The sequence below is a fragment of the Bos mutus genome, chromosome 7, assembly GCF_027580195.1.
Source record: "Bos mutus isolate GX-2022 chromosome 7, NWIPB_WYAK_1.1, whole genome shotgun sequence".
NCBI classification, from domain to species: domain Eukaryota; kingdom Metazoa; phylum Chordata; class Mammalia; order Artiodactyla; family Bovidae; genus Bos; species Bos mutus.
This window is the reverse complement of record NC_091623.1, coordinates 24,661,450-24,685,145: the sequence shown is the minus strand read 5'-3', so window position 1 is coordinate 24,685,145 and position 23,696 is coordinate 24,661,450. Positions and strand designations below refer to the sequence as shown.

General features: G+C 39.3%; 1 protein-coding gene across 4 annotated transcripts in view; it reads left to right on the top strand.

The window, feature by feature from the left end:
* ARB2A (ARB2 cotranscriptional regulator A) overlaps positions 1–23,696 on the top strand; it is a 420,339-nt gene that overhangs the window by 45,935 nt on the left and 350,708 nt on the right. For all 4 annotated transcript variants that reach the window (XM_070373131.1, XM_070373133.1, XM_005893847.2 and 1 more), the window contains 2 exons: positions 2,191–2,292; positions 7,521–7,621. In XM_070373131.1, coding sequence (XP_070229232.1) covers positions 2,223–2,292; positions 7,521–7,621 — 171 coding nt within the window. In that variant the 5' untranslated portion in view covers positions 2,191–2,222. The remainder of the gene's footprint in view (positions 1–2,190; positions 2,293–7,520; positions 7,622–23,696) is intronic.

Sequence of the window (23,696 nt, the reverse complement as noted above, 5' to 3'; positions counted from 1 at the left end):
TACTAATGAATCAGAAATTTGTCAGCATGTACGAATTTGCCCCAGTATGCATACTTTGTGACATTTTTTATTTTACTAGATAATTTGCAGATTTTTTTTTTAATAAACTTGCTTGTATGTTGAAGATGGTATATTTTTGTGTAAGTTGAGGTTTATCTGATGCAGTAATTTGAAGAGTTTTAAACAATGACTTTTTTTTTTTTTTTTACAAGTTTTTTGGTATCTTATCTTTGTGTCCCACAGAGAGAGACTAGAGACTGGAGGTAGACAAACTATTTTTTCCTCTGGCATATTTTTATGATCTGTACAGATGGATTTATTATATCTCTGTAAGTGAGAGACAGAAATAAAGTGTTACTTCTGAGACTCTTTTGTTTTAAACAGAGGCCGGGGTCGGGGGTGGGGAGTTGCTGGTTTGCTATACTAGGTGTCCTGGAAGTTTTTTCTGTCTTCAGGAACTTGAGTTTGAATGAGAAAAAAAATCTCAAAATCTAAACTTAAAAAAGAAAATCTTCTGAGAGATAAATAAATTTGAAGCTTATCTTTTATTTGTTCCAAGTTTACATATGACACGAAGGTGACATATAGTGAGAATTTTTCCTCATCCCGTAATAACCTATAAGAAACTGTTAAGTACTGTTGACAGACTGATTTGAGGCTGGGGCAGGGAAAGTGCAAGATACGCCTGCAACACCGTGTAGTAACAGGAAATAAGAAAATGCTCACAAAATAAAGAGATGAGACTGAGGAGCCGGGATGACTGTTTGCAATGTAGTGACCTGGACGGAATCCTGGAACAGAAAATGGAAATTAATGGAAAAACTGGTGAATAATATCTGGGCTTAGTTAATAGTAATGTACCAACTTTGGTTTCTTCATTGTAGCAAATGTAGCATGGTAAGGTAGAATGTTAACAATAGGGAAAACTGAGTATAGACACTATCTGTACTATCTTTCAGCTTATCTGTATCTAAAATGATGCAGAAATAAAATGCTTATTTGCAAAATATTGTTGACAGTCTTTTATTATGTATAGTCAAATGATGTGAAGAATGGAAACTGTTTTGTGTCAGCCTGTTTTCTCCAGTTAGCGTGTTTCATTTTACTATTGTTATTTCCCCTCTAAAAGTAGAAAAATGAAAACAGTGGAAACAGTGAGAGACTTTATTTGGGCTCCAAAATCACTGCAGATGGTGACTGCAGCCATGAAATTAAAAGATCCTTGCTCCTTGGAAGAAAAGCTATGACTAACCTAGACAGCATATTAAAAAGCAAAGACATTACTTTGCCAACAAAGGTCCGTCTAGTCAAAGCTGTGGTTTTTCCAGTGGTCATGTATGGCTGTGAGAGTTGGACTATAAAGAAAGCTGAGCACTGAAGAATGGGTACTTTTGAACTGTGGTGTTGGACAAGATTCTTGAGAGTCCTTTGGACTGCAAGGAGATCCAGCCAGTCCATCCTAAAGGAAATAAGTCCTGAATATTCATTGGAAGGACTGATGTCTGGCTGAAATTCCAGTACTTTGGCCACCTGATGTGAAGAACTGACTCACTGGAAAAGACCCTGATGCTGGGAAAGATTGAAAGCGGGAGGAGAAGGGGACAGCAAAGGATGAGATGGTTGGATGGCGTCACTGACTTGATGGACATAAGTTTCAGTAAGCTCCGGGAGTTGGTGATGGACAGGGAGGCCTGGCGTGCGGCAGTCCATGGGGTCGCAAAGAGTCAGACACGACTTAGTGACTGAACTGACTGATGCTATATTACTATTATTTAGGTTTTTAAGCTCCCTTATTCATAGCAGTAAGATTTGGTGATCTTTAAAAGTCATATTAATATCTGAAAATTTTAAAAATGATAGAAGGAGGTTAATAAGGTACAAATTAGTATCTGTATATTCTGAAGGGAAAGAAGTTCATAATTAATCATTGTGGTACATAGCATCTGAGTTGTGGTTGTTTGGAGAATTACAGTTTTGAAAGTACTTATGTTATATTGATACTGTATGTCATCACAATGAAGCATTTTGGTAACTTAAAAAATTATAATGAGAATCTTATCATTTAAGGCAATACATAAAAAGTAACCTAACAGAAAAAGAAAAAAAAAAAGTTAAAATAATGTAAGATACCATCTTTGTTATTAATTATGAAAATAAATATAAGTAAATTTCATGTCATTTCTTTTCTAGATTTATTATCTAGGATAGATTTGGATGAACTAATGAAAAAAGATGAACCACCTCTTGATTTTCCTGATACACTGGAAGGATTTGAATATGCTTTTAATGAAAGTAAGTGGTGTATGCTATATATATGCAAGATTTGTTTAACAATGCTAATAGAAAATAAACAATCCTAAACTTTTATTTGCCAGCTAGAAAGTTTTGTATGTTTCTTTTGAGAAATAATATCTTATCCTTTCATGATGAAATTCTTCTGTCAAGTAAAAGAGCCAAGTAATTTCCCATACTTGTCAAGTCACTTAAACCAATGAATATGAATTTAATTTAACTTAGGTATTTTCAGTCTTGAGGGTTCAACTCCCTTGTATCCAGCTGGAACTCCCAATTAATAGTGTAGAAAGATGCTATTATTTCACATGTTATTTAAAAGATGAAGTGACTGGCAATAATTATCTGTGACACTATTTTAAAACATAATACTTGATTCCATTATTATTTTTTAGGCAACATCCTTATTGTAAAACTTCATTAAGTTCTGAATAAAATAAGCTTGGGACTTGGAATAAGGTACCATAGATTGCAAGAATGTTTCTTGCAGAAAGAACCATGAAACTGGATTAATAATACTGTAATACTTGAGGGGTAATGTTATTACAGGCCTGGTAGCATTTGAATTGTAGCTGTCTGTTGTACTACATCAACTGAATTGGTGATCTGTCATCATTGTGTGTGTGTTTTTAAAAATTTTACATGGATTTATTTTATTCCATTCACATTGACTCTTGTCATACCACCTACAAAAAGTGCAAAAGCACAATCAGTTTTCTAATACCAGGTCAGAGCCAGGTTGCAGAAGAGGAACTTTACGGTAAGTTACAAGAAGAGTTCAGATGTCCTGTCACTTGATGTACTTGAAGCTGTAAATATTGCCACCGGAGAATCTCTGGTTTTTTGCAGCGTCCATACAGTTCCTGCCAATGAGGCCTTCTTAGATTGATGTGTCTTTGCAGTATCAGTTATGGCTGTTAGAGCTTATAGGGATAGTATCTGTGTACTAGAATATTAACTGAACGTATTAGAACATATTAGAGACATATTAGAAAGGATTAGAACATATTAGAAACTTTGATCTCTTTTCTGATATTAATTTGCATGCTTTATCTTTTGGCAAAGTATGTGTGAGTAGTAATATTTTGTTTTTAAAAGAAATTTTTAAATTTCTTTATAGTTTGATTAACAGACTCTAAAGAACTTGAGACTGACATTGCTCCTGCCCCTTTGAAACAATGACCAGATTCCTCTTTCAGGCCAGGGATGGGGGCATGTGTTGGTGGTGCAGATGCATCATAGAACAGTGTTTGCTTTATGAATAGAAGACACCAGTGTTCATTGAAGTCTGCCTTTCATCTTCCTTGAACATTTCTTAAAGGAAATGAAAAACAAAGAAGCAATACACTTTTATCTCTCACTTTCTTATCAGATCTGTTCACACACACACGTCTTTGCTTACATTTTACATTCTTGCATGTACATACTCACTCTTGGGCACACCTGCACCTTTGCAAATGCATGTGTGCTTTCATGTACTTACACTGAATGTGTAAGCACCCTTGCACACACCTATCATGTATGTTTTTTAATATCCTGAACATTGTCTTACATAAATGTAGACTTACAGTATGGGCAAGGATTCTTGCATTCCAAGGAGAGAATGCCACTTTTATGGATCCTATTTTTAGCACGATGCAGTTCAGGGTTGAATTCACGGTGAATGTTGAGTATTTTTTTGAAGATGTGAGGATTTGAAACCAAGAAACTAGTTTCAGTATTAAATCCCTAAGAGAGCAGTCCTATCTTAGAATCTTCAGGGACTTTTTTTCAGGGTTTATAATGCAAAAACTTTCATGAAAGCTTTGAATTGAAACTTTCATTGACTAAAGCTTCTAAATTTTTCTAAAGAATTTTAAAGTTCTTAGTTGGGTAAAGAAGAATTAGGATACAGAGTTCACTCTAAGGAAAAAGAAAACTGTAACAAAGGGGAAGAGATTCTTTTTACCTGCATCAAACTGATACCTTGTTCTTTCAAATCACTGTACCTTTTCAAATACTCTTTGTGTTTAAAGTGCCTGTTTAGCCATTCTCCAGTTGCAGTTGGTATATGGCCCGGCTCAAGTGCCTTTGCCTTGAAAGATGAGGGTGAAGGCTTTTCACCTTATACCCTCACTCTTACTCCCTATATACTTTGGTGCAGTACTGTGAGAAATCACGCTTTTGTATCTCTCTCTCTCTCACACACACACACACACACACACATATATATATAACTCAGCAACAAACTGTTTTGAGTTTGAAGCTTGTCTTCCATGATGGCTGATTTTTATTGGATTCTTACTGTTGTCAGAAAGTGTCTTAAATATTTTCAGTTTATTAATTCACGTAGGTCATTGATAGCTTATCTTGGGTCTCAGACTCAACCACCAATCTGGTAAAATATATGGATAAGCTTTTCAAAATAACATGCATTTGGTTATACACTGGAGATTTTACAACTGATTTTAGGAGACTCTAAAATGTCCTAAATCAGACCTTTGACAGTTGCTAAAGACATTTTCCAAACCTTTGAGAAATACTATTTGCAAATCCAACTGTAAGTGATCCAGATTATCTTTTCTGGTTAAGAATGCTTACTCTCTTTGCCTCTTTATCTTCTTTTTACTTTTATACTAGTGTTAGTAGCTGGCTGTTTTGGCAAGGCTCATTTTTCCTAAAATATAAAAATCATTATCAACTTGTGAGAATCATTATGTTCAAAATGAGTAGAGAATTAAGAAAAACAAACAGCAAACCTCTCTTTGAGATGTAGATATATCTACATCTAACTACATAAACTCTCTCTCGGTAAGTCAGTTCCCTTTCACACAACAGTCCCATAGAAAATACATTTCAAATTTTAGCTGTAGCAGTATTACACATTACTATGTGCCACATGCCTTTAAGGTTGCTGTAGTCAAAATCACAAATGTCAGATTTGCAGATACCTTCAATTCATTTGTATTGGTATCCTAAATGGGAATTTCCCTGTCCTCAAAAGAAAGACATAGATGTACCTTATAATGTATATGGCATCATCTGACCATAAATGAGTGTTCGTTATGGTGATCTAGTGCTGTGTCTCATGTTAAGTATTAAAAAACTTTAGAAATAAGAATTAGCACTTATATTAAAAATACCGAGTATGTGTAGTAAAACTGATTCATAAAAATAATGAGATAGTTTTACTTAGAGTACTAATGTTTCCTGGATTTTAGCTCTGGTGCCATAGCTTTCCTTTCAAGTCTTTCTTCACTCTTGCAAGCCCTCATTGGATAAAAATCAAATACTAATAACTCAGTTTAGCTTGACCATGTACCTCTTCTGCCACTCCTAGGATAAAGGATAAAGGCTAAAGTTTGAGGCTTCTACTATTTGATTTCATGTGTTCTCCACTGTTGTTGTATTCAATTAGTCTCAGTACTCTCTTTGTTTCTGTTAAACTGGGTTGTTCACCATTATTTGAATTTACCATCTTTTTTTTTTTTTCAAAATTATATTTTCATTGTCTGAGGAGAGGAGAGGGAAGTTGTTAAAGCACTTGATCTGTTATCGTTTTTCTCTCCTGAATACCAGGAGAATGCTTCTGGGGAAACAAGACAGGTGGCTTGGTCTGCCATGAGGAGAATCCTTCTCCATGAAGTATTTTGAACAAGTTAACTGGTTTGGTATTGCTTACAGTTAAACCTATAATCTGCAGATATGTAATTGCATGTTTCTTTGAAAAATACCACATGAGCAGTACAACTCTCTGGCACATAAAGTAGAAGTGTTTATAACCAGCATGCTTACCAATGTGTGCAGTAACTCACATGCCCCACTTAGAGACATCACCTGTTCTGGACCAGAGCTGGACCAGAGCATGCTATCCAGTGAGAAGAAAAGACTGGGAAGACCCAGCCAGGCTGTTGCAAACCACTCCCAGCTTTGCCTGTGCCTTTTGGTTGCTTCAGCCATTGAAATTATTAATAAAGTTATTTATTGTCAGTATAGTCAGTGAACTTTGTGAGTTTGTCTTGACAGTCTTATCAGGTCAGTTTATTTCTCTTCCTCAGTTCTTGTCTCCTCAAAACAAAAATTTGGAACAGACTAAAGGGTTTAAAACAACAGACAAGTCACAATTCAGATTGCTCAAGCAGCAGATCTTTTGTTAGACAGATACTCCCAAAACGTGGAAGCCGGCCGATCCCAAAGGAGTCATCGTAATGATCCCTGTTGATTTCCCCTTTTATACTTCCCGTCTCCTCCTTTTGATTGTGTCCTGTGCCCTGTGCAGAATAGGGCTTGTACCCACCACCAGTCAAGAAAGGGAATGCAACTAGGCATACGTTCAAGGCCGATTGACAATTGCAAGTTATATAACAACAGGCTCTGTTGCGTGTGTCTTCCTATAATTCAGTCTGTTGTAATCAGATGTATATGTATGTGTAGAATATTTATGCACCCTCAATAGGCTCCTAGCTGCCTAAGGTTACTTGAGGAAGCCCCCTGGAGTTAGTTTGTATCCACTGTGTGCCTAGGGCCTGGAGTTGGAACAGTCTCTCTGGTGATTTTTGTAGCAAATCTGTGAGCCCCCCCTGGGTGTGTCTGAGAGGGGGTTTAGAGATCAGCTTTCCTCCTTTTCAGCTAGGTCACCCCTTGTTGCTGATGCCTAACTTCCTACCTAGCGGTCTAAACCTGCGTTGGTTCACTGTCCCTCTCCCATTTCCATTTGCAATCGTATTTGTATTTCAAGCCAGTTGAGAAATTTCACTAAAACCTTTGAACCTATTCTAGCCTATAGGGATCTTTCATTTTTCTAAACTCATTTTAGACTTTATGTGAATTGCCTGTAGCAGTTTTTTAGATTGTTGACTTCATTCTTTGTAAAAAGTTGCTTCACTTTTAAATATTTATGCTTTTACTCCTCAGGTAAACCTCTAAGCTTAAGAACGGGGACCATGTTCATGGCTGTAGCTAGCAAAAATCTTCATATGTTATAGGCCTTCAAATATTGTTAATTTGCTTTGGGTTAGAGAAATGAAGATGGAAGACATAGCTTTTGAGTACTTGGGTCCTTCTTTTATACTGTGTATATCTTTGCACTATATGGATATTTAAAGAAAAATATCTAATGAAAACAATGAAAATGTCCTGAGACATTAAATTTTTATTAGACATTATTTATTATGCTTTACATATTATTATAAATATACTCTGAATCATAGCACTATTTTAACAAATAAACTTGTTTGTTTGTCTTCTAGAGGGGCAGTTAAGACACATAAAAACTGGGGAGCCGTTTGTTTTTAACTACCGGGAAGACTTGCACAGATGGAACCAGAAAAGATATGAAGCACTGGGAGAGGTATGGTTGTGTATATGATTTAACCTTGTTTTTTATTCCAATTTTAAATAGTCAGAATAAAGGTTTAAGTTGAAGCAGTACATGTGTTCTCTCTACAAAATGGTTCAAAAAGCTTTTTGTATTTTTTTTTTATTTTTAGTGGTAGCATTAGAAACATAATTTCAGTTTAAATTTATGTTTTTACACAAATTTTTTCATGACCTTAATATTTTATAATGAATCATTATAAGGGGAACAAATTGATGCTAAATTTTATTTTTTTTTTAATGTTTTTAGGAGGTTGAGTCCTCTGCTGTGCCAGGAAGAATAAGTCTTCTTTGAAATGCTTATCTAAAACAAAAAGCACAGAGTTACCATTGTTAATTATGTGAGATGATGGATGTGTTAATTATCCTGGTCTTGGCAATTTTTCTTAGAAATTTCCTGGCAATTATAAAATCATCTTATTGTGCGTTTTAAGTATATACAAATACAGTTACCAGTTATTACCGAAAGTTACAAAAAAGTGTTTATCTATAGGAAGAAAATTGCTATTGGCTACAGACTACGTATCTTTGACTTGATGAAGGATTAGGCCTTGGGAAACATGACATGCCTCTTTAATGCTACCCCTGGTGGAAACTTTGAAAATGTCATCTGTCATTCGAGTGAATGTTTTGTTAAAGTTCCGAGTTTTACCCATTGGTGTCGTGCTGCTGTTGCTCAGTTGCTCAGTCATCTCAAACTCCTTGCAACCCCATGGACTGCAGCACGCCAGGCTTCCCTGTCCTTCACTGTCTGCCTTAACTCATGTCCATTGAGTTGATGATGCCATCCAACCATCTCATCCTGTGTCGCCCCATTCTCCTGCCCTCAGTCTTTCCCAGTATCAAGGTCTTTTCCAGTGGGTCAGCTCTTTGCATCAGGTGGCCAAAGTATTGGAGCTTCAGTTTCAACATAGTCCTTCCAGTAAATATTCAGTGTTGATTTCCTTTAGGATGGACTGGTTTGATTTCCTTGCAGTCCAAGGGACTCTCAGGTCTTCTCCAGAACCACGATTTGAAAGCATCAGTTCTTCGGCACTCAGCCTCCTTTATGGTCCAACTCTCAAATCCGTATATGACTACTGGAAAAACCATAGTTTTGACTATATGGACCTTTGTCAGCAAAGTGATGTCTCTGATTTTTGATGTCATAGTCTGTTTTTCATAAAATACATATGAACACATTTGTTTACTGTGATAACTAGACAACTGCTTAATTTCTATAAAGAAAAGCTGAAAGTTCTATTTATATTTTGGCTGTCTAATAAAAGTCAAAATGAATTATTTGGTTAAACAGTAGCATAAAGAATATATGAAATTAAGTTTTTCTTTTCTGGAATACAGCTTTTCTTGGATCTCTTCTGAACATCTTTGAGCAAAGATGTTGACAGCTTTTGTTCTGAACCATCTTTTTTAAGATGTCTGATTAGGAAGCAGACTTAGAAGATAGAGATTGTGTCTTCTTCTAGCGCAGAGGACAGATTTGTTTGATGTCCAAGGAATTTCATGGTAGGGAAGATCTACTGAAGAAGGAAACAGCAACCCACTCCAGTATTCTTGCCTGGAGAATTCCATGGACAGAGGACCATGGTGGGCTACAGTCCATGGTGTTGCAAAGAGTCGGACACAACTGAGCGACTAACACTTTCACTTTACTTTAATGCCAATGGAGAGTCACAGAAGTTTTGACTATGACCCTCATAGTCAATCTGAAGACATGTCACCATAATCCTGAAAACTCAAGTTCTCATATGATTATCTAGAGTTCCCAGAAAACATATAAACATTGTGTTTAAATTCTGAAAATAGTTTAATGCTTCTTATTACCAATAAGATCTCTAGTTCTGTTAAGCGAGAACCTGTGAAAAGTCTCTCACCAGTGTCCTCCACGTAAAAGCACTGGAAAAACTTTTCTCCTCGGTGATGGATAGGGCAGAATTCAGAAATTTGAGCTTATTGCCTTGAGCCTGCCTTAATAAATAAACTTTTGGTATGCTTAAATTTAAGTTTTAAGAAGACAGCTTTTAACTTCAGCCAACAATCTAAACCAAAGCCCCTTCTGTTTTCTTAAGTTTTCCTGCAGAATATTGAGTTTTGTCTTCAGCTGAGAGGTACTATATATGTTTCACAACTGCTATTTTAGTTTATGTTTATTTCTCTCTTAAGGAGATTATTATAGCAGTCATTCAGCAGAAATTGTTTTTAAGACTTGCTCCTGAAATGCTCTATCATTTCTATGTAAATTAAACTTACTGTGTAAGTAAAATAAACTGAGATGTCATTTTCTTTTTAGAATGCAGTGTCATAACTACACAAAAGAGTACTCTTTTACACTCACATAGTTACATTTTTACAGTCAAACAAATGCTTTTGCTAATATGTATATATATATTTTTACTGTCTACATATAACTTAATAAAAACATATAGCTTTTTTTTTTTTTTGCCAGCCACCTTTTCCTTTTATTTTATTTTTTTAATTTTATTTTATTTTTAAACTTTACAATATTGTATTAGTTTTGCCCAATATCGAAACGAATCCGCCACAGGTATACATGTGTTCCCCATCCTGAACCCTCCTCCCTCCTCCCTCCCCATACCATCCCTCTGGGTCGTCCCAGTGCACCAGCCCCAAGCATCCAGTATCGTGCATCGAACCTGGACTGGCGACTCGTTTCATACATGATATTATACATGTTTCCATGCCGTTCTCCCAAATCTTCCCACCCACTCTCTCTCCCACAGGGTCCATAGCTTTTAATAAGTTTGGTTAATTTGTCTAAATTTAGAAAGATACTTTCAGTTTAAAGAAGTGGGAGAGTGGTGTGAAAGGGTGATTTTCAGAATAGAAGTTTTCATGCATATATATCGGAGACGAATATTATGCCAAGGAATAACGTTTCCTTTGAAAGATTAGAAAGGCTATCATTTAAGTAATAAATAGAATGTAAAGCCCAGCATGTAACTTGTCAAATTTTCTCAACTGTCTCTCTCATGTCAATACTGAATTATTATTAAATGGAGAATTTGTAATCCAGAAGAAATTCTAATGAAAGATTTGAGTTTTTTGCCTAAATTGGGTCTTTGCACTTCCTTTGATATTTGTTTACTTCTTTAAAAGTTAATAAATTGTTAGTGTGCTTAGAAAGAGGATAGTATTGATTAAACAGTCTTAAAAGCTTGGCTTTTTATTCACGGCTAGGACCACATTTACAAAAAAAGAAAGTAAAGGCATAATTTCCACTCCCCCGAACCTAAATTAGTAATATGTCTTGTAAAACAGTGCAGTGTTATTGAAAAGTACTACTACTAAAAAAATGGAATTTATGCAGCTTAAAAAATTGGATTTTTCCAATGGCCATATTCAGGTATTTGAAATAGGAACAACTTAAAGAATAATAATATAAATTATTATGTTAGTAGTCAAATATTTGAATATAATGTGATTTGTTGTTGTTGTTCAGTCATTCAGTCGTGTCTGACTCCTTGTGATCCCATGAACAGCAGCACACCAGGCTTCCCTGTCCTTCACCGTCTCCTGGAGTTTGCTCAAACTCATGTCCCTTGAGTCAATGATACCAGTGATGTGTGTGACTAATATCTTCATATAATGTGAAATTCCCACATCTCATATTGTGACAGAAACCAAGGCCTGGCTGTCAGGAAGTCTGGTCCTAGTTTTGGCTCAGCACTATCTCTCTGGTAGAGAAAATACAAGATGAGCTGAGGACATTGTCTTTTTTGGAAGGCAAACCCTCAGTTTAATGGCAGTATGTGAACAGGACAAAGAAACCCAACTTGAGAGGATTTCCTTTGGCCAAAATTGGGACAGTTTGAGGGTAAAACAGAATAAGGCTTCTATTGATTATAAAATATTTAATTAAAAGTCTTGATTCCATAGCATTTTTATAATATAGCTAATTTGCTGTCGTAAGATGAAAATTATCTGAAAATTGGTAATCAAAGGGAAAGAATTAAGTAGCTCAACATTTTATGAGAAACCGTAGTTCATTTGCAGTTGAAGAAGGAATGTTTTACTTTACCAAAGAATACTGGCTACTAACAGTAAAAAAAAAAAAAGATACAGTTAGAAAATCACCATCATTCTAAAGATGTTCCCTCAAGAGTCCCATTTCCTGCTTATTCAGTCAACCACTAATCTGGGATCTACCGTGAAGGGACTTCACAGTAAGTGAAGTGACTTATGCAGCAGATATAATTAAGGTTACTAGTCAACTGATCTTAAGATCTTAAGATAGGGAGGTTGTCCTGGATTATCTGGGTGAATTCTGTATAATCACAAGAGCAATTAAAAGCCAAAGAGAAAGGGCAGAAGAGTCAATCACAGAGATTCTGCAGAAGAGGCAGGGAGAGCGGCTTCAGGCACGAGGATTCACATGCCATTGCTGGCTTTGAGATAGAACCAAAGAGAGGCCTGCATGAGCTCAGGGTACCCCTAAACTAATAAGAAGCACGGAAAACTCAGTGCACTGCATTTGGCCAACAACTTGAGTGAACTTGAAAGGGGACTTTCTCCAGAACCTCCTGGTAAGAGCCCAGCTGGCTGACACCTTGATTTTGGCTTTGTGAAACCTAAAGCGGAGACGCCAGTGGAACCAACCCATATTTGTGATCTATAAATTGTGAGATGCTGAATTCAGTTTAAAGCTATTAAGTTTGTGGTAACTTGGTAAATTAAGTTTGTGGTTGTTAATTTAGTAGAGGAAAACTACCATACAACTGCTTCTTGAAATAATTGATTTCATGAAGGATGTGAGGGAATATTTGCACAGTATGTTTGCACAGAATATTTGCACTTTTCCCAGAGTATCAACTCGGAGATTTCTTGCAATTGTAAGGGGAAAAATACATACCTTAAAATAGAGATTTAGCCGTCAGCACAGTACCTGATGCACACAGTTAGTATCACCAGCGGTAGAATAACTTGACATTCTGTATCATCTGATAGGATGCTGTTTGAAGTACACAGCATTAACTGTGGATGTATCTTACTACACATGCTGGCTCTGACGCTAATCAGCCCTTTAGAGTTGTATTCCATTTTCGTGAAATACAGGAATAGAGGGAAGAGCAAATGATACCACAAGGACACAATCCAATACAAGGGACATGTAGAAGACAATACCATTAAAAATACTGAAAAGATTTGTGTGTTGAGGGTAAAGAAACTGTTGTAGATGGAAATAAACAAGGAGACAGCAACTAGCTTGCATATATGAACATTGATGGGACTTTGGTTAAAAAAAATAATAAGGTAAAACAAACAACCTGTATACTCTTCAGGAGCAATGAGGAAGAATTGTTCATGTTTTTCAGGTATGAAATATCACATATTATGGTTATGTAGAAAAATGTCCTTATTCTTAGGTGATGCTAGTGAAATATTATAGGGATAATAAATAAATATAGGGAGAAAGTCATGGTGCCTGCAAGCTATTTTTAAATGTGTCTCAAAGAAGAGGAAAAACTCAGGGAAATAGAAAGTATGTATGGCAAAATGCTGTTAGTTGTCCAATCAAAGTGGAAGATGTAAAGATGCTTATTGTACTATTTTTCAACATTTCTGTGTGTTTGAAAGGTTTCACAAGTTGAATATTGGGGGAAAGGAAGCTGGTGATAGGAACCTGAGTATGCTTCACGTTTGTAAGTGAGGCTTGCTCCCTGGCAGGCATACTTGGGTGCTCTTGGACTATACCATTTTATTTGTTGTGTGCTGTGCTAAGTTGCTTCAGTCTTGTCCAACTGTTTGTGACCCCATGGACTACAGCATGCCGGGCTCCTCTGTCCTGGGATACTCCAGACAGGAATACTGCAGTGGGTTGCCATGCCCTCCTCCAGGGGATCTTCCCAACCCAGGGATCAAACCTGCGTCTCTTGGTCTCTTGCTTTGCAGGCAGGTTCTTTACCACGAGGGCCACCTGGGAAGCCCACCGTTTCACTTGGGACCCATCAAATCCTAGAATTTGGAGTACTTTTTTTCTGGGGTAACAACATCCATTCTAGGACTTGAGTTGTCTCCCAATAGTTTATTCCATTTTTTAGAAGTACCTTACTTAGTGTTTTGCCTGAGGCATAAACGTGTTTGGTGTCACAGAGGCAGTGAACTCAGTGGGTGAGCATTATGACAGTTTCTGTGAATCTCTCATACTCCTGTATGTCATATTGGATATGCCAAGAATACAAGGCCCTGCCTGCTTTTTCACCTGGGCCATTTCTCAAGAGTTGTGTTTGCAACAAGCAATATTGAAGCATGAAGTTAGGTCTTTCTCTGGGACAAAGAACAGGCTTGCCTACAGCTTGCTGTCAAATGGTAAGCTCCCCAAGCTCGGTATTTTGCAGCTTCAGCCTGAACCACTGTGTGTGCAGCATCCATCTAGGGTCACATAATGTTGTGCTCCATGGACTTGGAGTCCAGGAAACCAGTGCAAATATGCTGATGCTATGCTGTGATGAGTAAAGCCCTTTGTCTGTGACCCAGAAATTTTGTGTCTTGCATTAGCACCCATGAAACAGTAACAGGCTAGCTGATTAGTTTGTAACTAGAGCAAAAGCAAATCTCAGACCTGTCAGTGACGATTGACTCCCTGCCAGGGAGCAAGCCTCACTCCCAAACGTGAAGCGTACTCAGGTTCCTATCACCAGCTTCCTTTCCCCCAATATTCAACTTGTGAAACTTCTCAAACACACAGAAATGTTGAAAAATGGTACAATAAGCATCTTTACATCTTCCTCCTTGACTGGACAACTGCTAACAGCATTTAGAAGAATGAATAGCATTAGAAGAATGAATAGATCTTCAATAATTCCTGTTTTCAGTCTGACTACGCACTTCCACTCTTCACTGGGCCTGCATTTTCTAAGCCTGAAGGCCCTGAGGTTCTGCGAGGCCAGTAACGTGGTTTCCTGTTTTAAACAGACGACACCACTGTTCAGCCAGTTATGTTAGAAGCTTCATAGTCCTTTCACTCTTGGTGTTTAATGTGTGGCCAGGTCTTGTACCTTTTTGCATCTCATCTTCCTCCATCACTACTGCTGTTGGTTGAGCTTAGGTCTGTATCATCTCTTAAAGCTATATCTCTGCAGTTCAGCTGAAATGCATCGCCCCGTCAGTATTCATATGTCAAAGCTCTAACCCCTTGGGTGATTGTATTTAGGGATGGGGCTGTTACAAAGTAACTTAGGTTCAATGTGGTCATAGAGATGGGGTCCTAGTCAGATAGGATTAGTCGCTTTACATCTCTCTTTCTCTCTGTCTCTCCACTCCTGCCCCTTCTCTGTTTCTCCCCTTCTCCTCCGTGTATGCACCAAGGAAAGGCCATGTGAGGATAGAGCAAGAAAGCAACTGTCTACCAGCCAGAAGGAGCCCTCTCGCCAGGAACCTAATCAGCCAAGCACCTGTATCTGGTACTTCTCAGCCTTCAGAACCGTGAGAAAGGGATTTCGGTTGTTTGAGCCAGCTAATCTACGGTGCTTTGTTATGGTGGCCTGATCAAACTGTTAGCTGCAGTGTGGTCGCTCCGTGTCTGCTCTGCCCTCCTGAACAGGTTCAGGTCTTTGAACCTGTTCTCAACACTGCTACCAGAGATATTCATATCTTTTGAAGCTGCCACTGTGATCATGTTTGCCTGTTTTTGGAACCTTGTGTTTCCCTGCAAGATGAATTTTAAGCCGCGTGCCTTGTTGCACCAGACCTTTCATGAGTTGGCCCTTTCATATTTTTTCTGGCTCCATCACTTGCCTTCCCTCTTGCCCCAGTTCCCACTCACCCTATGCTCGAGCTATATAAACCTACTCGTGGCTTCCTAATACGCTGTGCTGTTGTATATCTCTGGGCCTTGACTCAGGCAGGGAGCATGTGGTGCCAGGCTGCAGCTTCCCCACCCTCCCTCCCATCTGTTTGCAGAATATTTATTCATCTCTCAAGCTTAGATCAACCTCAAAGAAAACTTTCTCTGATCCGCAGAGGATAGAATGGACCTCTCTCTCTTTGTGTGTTTCATATTTGCTTTTAAGATAATTCTAGTATGACATATATAATATATTATTTCTCTTAGTGTTCAGTGTATCTTTCTCCTCTTACTAGATGTGGTGGGAGCTTACTTGAGGCTAAATAGATAGTGCACTAGTCAGGGTGCTCCAGAGAAACAAAACTAACAGGTTTTATGTTGTTATTGCACTAAGTCGTGTCCAACTCTTTTGTGACCCTAGCCAGGACTGTAGCCTGCCAGGCTCCTCTGTCCATGGGATTTCCCAGGCAAGAACACTGGAGTGGGTTGCCATTTCCTTCTCTGGAGGATCTTCCTGACCCAGGGATTGAACCCATGTCTCCTGCATTGACAGGCAGATTCTTTACCATGGAGCTACTAGGGAAGCCCAACAGGTTGTGTATATATAGAGAAATACACTTATTTTAAGCAATTTGCTTATGTAATTATGGAGACTAGATGAGTCCAAAATCTTATGGAGAGGTCAGTAGTCTAAAGAACCAGGTAAGAGTTGATGTCCCAGTTTGATTTCAAATATGTCTTCAGGCAGAATTCCCTCTTGCTCTGGAAAAAGTGAAATGAAAGATCCTTGGGGGATCTTCCCAACCTGGGATTAAACCCGTGTCTCCTGCATTGCAGGCAGATCCTTTACTGTTTGAGCCACTAGGGAAGCATTTGCTCTGGAAAGTTCAGCCTTTATTCTTTGAAGCCCTTTAACTGATTGAATGAGGCCTACCCTTATGAAGCTGAAGCTCCAATACTTTGGCCACCTGATGAGAACTGACTCATTAGAAAAGACCCTGATGCCGGGAAAGATTGAAGGCAGGAGAAGGGAACTACAGGGGATGAGATGGTGGATGGTATCACCAACTTGATGGATGTGAGTTTGAGCAAGCTCCAGGAGTTGGTGATGGACAGGGAGGCCTGGCATGCTGCAGTCCATGGGGTCACAAAGAGTCAGACACGACTGAGTGACTGAACTGACTGACTGACCCTCATGAGGGAGGTCAGTCTACTTTACTTAAAGTACCTTGCTTTACATGTAAATTTCATTCAAAAATACCCTCACAGAAATAGCCAGAATAATGTCTGACCATGTATCTGAGCACCATGGCCCAGCTAGATTGATCCATAAAATTGCACATCACAAAGATTGATCACACAGTCAATCACAGTTTTATTCTGTGATTTATTCTGAGTAGGCCGTAAGACCTCACATAGCCTTTGGGCTCAGGGTGGAGTCATTTTCTGTAGAAATTCAAGCCCATGATGTGATGCCTACTGCCTTTTCTTCACCAGAAACCCTCAATTTCTTTCTATCTTGTTTAATTCTTTCCATTCACAGAAATAGGCGGGATATATATTTGTACTGTGGCATAATAAGCATGCAGCAGCTGTTTTTTCTTTTTCATTTCCATTATAGACAGGAACTTTTCTAAGCTTTCAGTCATAAGGTTTACAGTTTCACAGTGACCAGCCTGCTACAAGTTATGTACTTCATGATTTGATGGCCCAGCAGGGAAGAGAAATTCCTTCCCAAAGATATCTTTTGTAGAAGATGTAAGCTGAAACATAAGAATCAAAAGATATTGGTCTATTACTAGAGTAAGATTCATTCATCAGCAGTTGGTCCTTTTCGTCATCACAGTGAAGGACCAAAATGTCTGCAATTTGAAGCTACTCAGGTTAGACCAGAGAAGGCAATGGCACCCCACTCCAGTACTCTTGCCTGGAAAATCCCATGGACGGAGAAGCCTGGTAGGCTGCAGTCCATGGGGTCGCTAAGAGTTGGGCATGACTGAGCGACTTCACTCTCACTTTTCACTTTCCTGCATTGGAGAAGGAAATGGCAACCCACTCCAGTGTTCTTGCCTGGAGAATCCCAGGGACCGGGGAGCCTGGTGGGCTGCCGTCTCTGGGGTCACACAGAGTCGGACACGACTGAAGCGACTCAGCAGCAGCAGCAGCAGGTTAGACCATGCCAGGTTCCAAAACAGAGACTGTCTTGGCAAACATAGAGCTTAACCTCTTCGGACATTTATTGCTGTAAGACACAGTAGAAGAACTGTATTGTCACACCAGCATCCTCCCCAACCCCATCTTCCTCAGATCCTTTGCAAATACAGAGAGTTCTGTTTTGTGGGGACCCTCCTTTGGCTGCCTTGGTCTTGCCTCTCCTAGGCCTTTTGTGGACTGGCTCCCTTTTGGTTGAGCATGAGCATGCACTTGTGTAGGTCTACAAGCTAGCCCTTCTTGACTTTATTTCTACCCATTTTTGGTAACAGATGTTCAGTTGCCTATTGCAACTTTCTGTAAACCACTACACTAAGCTTGATAAGCAACATATGTGCATTTGAGGTGATATTTCTTCACCCATGGCTGGACCCTACGTACCATAAAACATAGCTTTTTTACCTGAATGCCTTTTCCAAATTGGTACTGTGTTTTTTGCTCCAGTGCTTTTTTTGTGTTTTGAGTGTTTACATCTACCTCCATGTGTGCAAAACTTAGCCCTAAGTGCCTGTACCTGTCATGTCCATTAGAGTCCCTTGGGGCTGTGGGCAGTGGTCCAGTATAGTTCACTTGCCAGCTGCCTGTGGGCCTTCACTGTAGGAAATCTGCCTCCTGGCTTTTGCAGTCTGTTTTCTCATAGGTGGATAGTACAGTCCTTGTCATTCTGTGCCTCTGAGGGTACAAGAGGAAGAAGCTGATGATCAGCCACTGTTGCATGGGTGCAGCTCCACTGTGTCCATGTGTCTGTTAAGCTAAAGTGGCAACGTCAAGTGAGCACAGTAAGGTATCCACTTGTTGGTTAGAGTTACCTTATGCTTATTTTGATAGGAATCAGTGTATCTTTAATGAGTCCTTTAAATTCCCATGGGGTTATACTAGGGCGTTTGCCCTAGGCTCCAGTCTGCATTTTTGAAGTACCTTCCTGGTTCACTTTTCCATAGCCCATCTACCTGACCATATGACCAAGCCATTCACCAGCACCCATGAGTCACACAAACTGTAGGACCCACGTTGGTGTCTAACTCTTTTGTCACTGAAAGGTTGCACTTTTGCCCATTGCGCCGATTTATTCTAATCTTCAGTCAGAGTTTCTTCCGTCAGTTGATCACAGTGTGGAAGCTTGCCACACAGGGGTGCCATCCATCACCTTGGAAGTGACATCTGTAAACCAGGAAGCTTTTTGTTTGTCAACTAGGGACCACTCAGAAAGCGCTCCTCAGGTAGCAGTGGGATTCAATAGTTCTCCAGGTGGCTGCAAAATTGGTGCTAATGGGAAAGAGGCAGCCTGCTCCTGTGAGCAGGTACATTTCTTGTTTTCCTCTGGTAGATGCTCCTGTATCAACCATTTCCATTTTTATTGTGAAATTTTCCTTTGTGCTCTCTTCCTTATTAGACTCTTTCTGTGACATTACACAGAACATTATGGGTAGCTCAGATCTCAAAATCATTGCCTTCAGTTATGGAGGCAGTTTCAGGTGATGCATGGAAACGAGCCAGTGTCTTTGAAGCAGAAGGTGCTGGATTGTTGCATCTGGACATTTTTGTCTAAAACTCAGCAATCCCTGCTGGACAGCCCTCGTAGACTTTTGCCGTAAGTTCCAGTCTGGAGGAGTGAGTTCAAGTTATAAAAACTTCCAGAATTATATAAAGGGTGAATCATAAGAATTCCAAGTGTATTGATTGGGCTACTGTGGCCTTTTGTAATTCAGACACAGCCTGCTGTTGTGCAGGCCTTCATTTAAATATGGCCGCCTTTCAGAAGCTTTATGGACAGAAGCTAGCAGTATCCTCGCTTGTAGAATATGTCCTCTATAATCACACCAACCTAACTAAGTGTTGAGCTTCTCTTTTGGTTTCTGAGGTAAGCCTTTGACTGTGTAGATCACAATAAACTGTGGAAAATTTTGAAAGAAATGGGAATACCAGACCACCTGATCTGCCTCTTGAGAAACCTATATTCAGGTCAGGAAGCAACAGTTAGAACTGGACATGGAACAACAGACTGGTTCCAAATAGGAAAAGGAGTACATCAAGGCTGTATATTGTCACCCTGCTTATTTAACTTCATGCAGAGTACATCATGATAAACGCTGGGCTGGAAGAAGCACAAGCTGGAGTCAAGATTGCCAGGAGAAATATCAATAACCTCAGATATGCAGATGACACCACCCTTATGGCAGAAAGTGAAGAGGAACTAAAACGCCTCTTGATGAAAGTGAAAGAGAAGAGTGAAAAAGTGGGCTTAAAGCTCAACATTCAGAAAACTAAGATCATGGCATCTGGTCCCATCACTTCATGGGAAATAGATGGGGAAACAGTGGAAACAGTGTCAGACTTTATTTTTGGGGACTCCAAAATCACTGCAGATGGTGACTGCAGCCATGAAATTAAAAGACGCTTACTCCTTGGAAGGAAAGTTATGTCCAACCTAGATAGCATATTAAAAAGCAGAGATATTACTTTGCCAACAAAGGTCCATCTAGTCAAGGCCATGGTTTTTCCAGTGGTCATGTATGGATGTGAAAGTTGAATCAAAGCTGAGTGCCGAAGAATTGATGCTTTTGAACTGTGGTGTTGAAAAAGAGTCTTGAGAGTCCCATGGACTGCAAGGAGATCCAACCAGTCCATTCTGAAGGAGATCAGTCTTGGGTGTTCTTTGGAAGGACTGATGCTAAAGCTGAAATTCCAATACTTTGGCCTCCTCATATGAAGAGTTGACTCATTGGAAAAAACTCTGATGCTGGGAGGGATTGGGGGCAGGAGGAGAAGGGGACGACAGAGGATGAGATGGCTGGATGACATCACTGACTCGATGGACATGAGTTTGGGTGAACTCCGGGAGTTGGTGATGGACAGGGATGCCTGGTGTGCTGTGGTTCATGGGGTCGCGAAGAGTCAGACATGACTGAGTGACTGAACTGACTGAACTCAGTGTTGAGTTTTTCTGTTGGTTTTGAGGTAGGCAATGGCAGCAAATCCTTCCTGGTTGCCTGTGGAATATCACCAGTGGCTCCTGTGTAAGTTACTCATCCAAACTTTAACATATGAGCAGGCCCTCGGAACTTTGTTAAAATTGCCAAGCAAATTGTTAATGAGAGTAAACTGATGAATTCAGATAATCTTGTGGATAAACAAGAAACATGGGGTCCTTCCCACATGAAGGCAAATGCTGATTGACTCTTTTCTGATAGATATCAACAAAAAGGCATTTGCAAGATGAAAAAAAAAACTTTCTTTAAATAACGTTGAAATACTGCTGCATTGTGTTTGACTTGTAGAGTGGGAGGATAATATATAATTTTTCCTGATGAACTTCGTTAGCTGGGTAGAAAAACAAATAGGATAAATACACTAATGCTGATGTAAAAAGCTAGAACATTTAATAACTAAGGTCAGATGGGCATTAGTTCTGTGTTTAATAACCTGTGAGAGTAGCCAGTGGTGTGAGTTGGTTAAAAATAAGATGATGGTTTGTCCTGAGACTGGAATAAACAGGTGCATAAACACACATGGATTCTTTAAATGAAGATATGATCTCAGTCAATAAAACATTTTTTTCACTCAACGTTTACACACTTAATGAGAATAATTTTCAACTAAAGTAGGCAGTTAGTTCTTAGGTAAGATTTCTGAAAAAAACTCAGCCTGAGCTGTGATGGTGTTCTCTGTTAGGTGTTGTAGCCCTGCATGACAGGTAACTTGCTGCTTCTCAGCTAGCATTTGTTAAGAATGCTGTTATTTCCTCCTGTCAGGAATCCATATGTGTGCTGTGTAGAGCAACAGACTGGAGACACAAGGCCTCAACCTGCTAAAGTGGGTGTCCACTCCTCCACGCTCAGAGATTTGAGATAGGGTGTTAAAGTGAAGTGTCTTATTAGAGTACAAGTAGGCTCCATTTGCATATGTTTTGTGGTGAATTTTAAAGTAAAAGTACTCTTTGGGTATTCCTCAAATGCATTATTTTTTTGCTTTTAAAAATTAGGCTATGATTTTGCCCTTATTATTAAATATTATCTCTGGACCAGTTTTTATATACAGATTTCATCCATGCATAGGACCTAACCGCTCTTATTAGTAGGCAGTTACCTATGTTAAGTGTGACTAGAAATCACTGTCTATTTTTTGTCACTCTGACCCTTTATGCCTCGTAAGTTATTTCGTCTGACTGTCATGGTAAAGGCCGTGTATGGTAGCCACTGGAAGTGGGAATAAGGGGCACATACGCTTGCAAAAAACTGTGACTGTTACTATGTTTTGATACTGTTTTATTGCTGCAGCCACCCAAACAATCATCCCTGGCACCCTAGGTTTGAAGATAATATGTGAAGTGTATGTAAATAATATGTGGGAGATAACATGACTTCTTTCTTTTCAAAATATTGACTCCACTGTGCCCTCATGTAATGGTATTTTCTGCTTTTCTTCTTACCTCTGAACATTTGTTTTCTCCATCTCCTTTGTGACTTCTTGTACTTTTGAGTGAGTGAAGCCGCTCAGTCATGTCCGACTCTTTGCGACTCCGTGCACTGTAGCCCCCCAGGCTCCTCTGTCCATGGGATTCTCCAGGCAAGAATACAGGAGTGGGTTGCCATTTCGTGAGGTTTGTCAGAACTCAGTTCTAGGTCTTCTGTTTTTCTCTATTCGTTTTCCCTTGGTAACTGATGGCACTCCCATAGCTTCTGATACTATCACTGTGCTATTTGATCTAAATCCTGATCTGCGCCCTTATCTCCCTGCGCTCTGAACTGGACACCTTCACTTGGGTATTGCATTAGGCATGTCACACTGTTTATGCACAACTGAACTGACGGACCATCTTTACATTCTCTTGGAAGTGTTTTCCTATACATCCGTAATCTGTGTATCACTCAGACTAGCTATGTAGGAGTTGAACTGGAGTTTTTCTCTCCCGCAGTTTGTATAGCTCACCATTCTTTGTGGTGTCCTACACACTGGTCCCCTTATCCCCTTCATCCATGTGGAGTCCATGGTAGTCTCAAGCTTCTTTTGTTTGTTTGTTTATTCATTTATTCATTCAATAGTCCCTAATTTAAAAAAAAACATTTTTTTGACTGCCTACTCTGAGCCATGCTGAGTACTCTGGGTACTGAGGAGATCACACAATTAACCAAAACAGGTAAACATTGAATGGAGATCACATTTTTTGTGCGGAAGGGGAAGGCAGATAGTAAACAAAATAAATAGCATTTAGCATGGAGAAGGCAATGGCACCCCACTCCAGTACTCTTGCCTGGAAAATCCCATGGACGGGGGAGCCTGATGGTTGCAGTCCATGGGGTCGCTAAGAGTCGGACTCGACTGAGCGACTTCACTTTCACTTTTCACTGTCATGCATTGGAGAAGGAAATGGCAACCCACTCCAGTGTTCTTGCCTGGAGAATCCCAGGGACGGGGGAGCCTGGAGGGCTGCTGTCTCTGGGATTGCACAGAGTCAGACACGACTGAAGTGACTTAGCAGCAGCAGCATTTAGCTGTAGATACTGTTTTGAAAAACAAATAAAAGCCGTGGGTCAGGATGAGTGAAAGTGCAAGCACTATGCCCAGGAGCACTTCACACTAAAGAAATCGAGGAGGTGAGGAATCAACAGCATTGACCAAAAGGGCAGGCCATTGAGCAAGAGGAAAACTGAGCCTGCCATGTTCTTAAAGCCGTGTGAAGAATATGTATCTAGGAGAAGGAATGACAATAGATTCTATAGATTCAGTCAAACAGCGACCAGTTGAGGGTGTTTTGGTTGAAACTCTCCTAACTCATCTATCTCCCTGGCTAAGTGTAATCCTTGAATCCCACTCTGAAGCCAAAATATTATTCCAAAGTTATTAACTTTATTATCTTTTATTTCTCAGTGACTTTAGGATAAAGATTAAACTACTTCATATGGCCTACAAGCCTCAAGCTGATCCATGTAGCTTCATTTTCCTTTGTCATGCTCTATACTTCAAGCCATTATGAACTTCTTAGGTTATTTGAAGTTATTTTTCTCACAACTTTAAAATGAAAGTGTTAGTCACT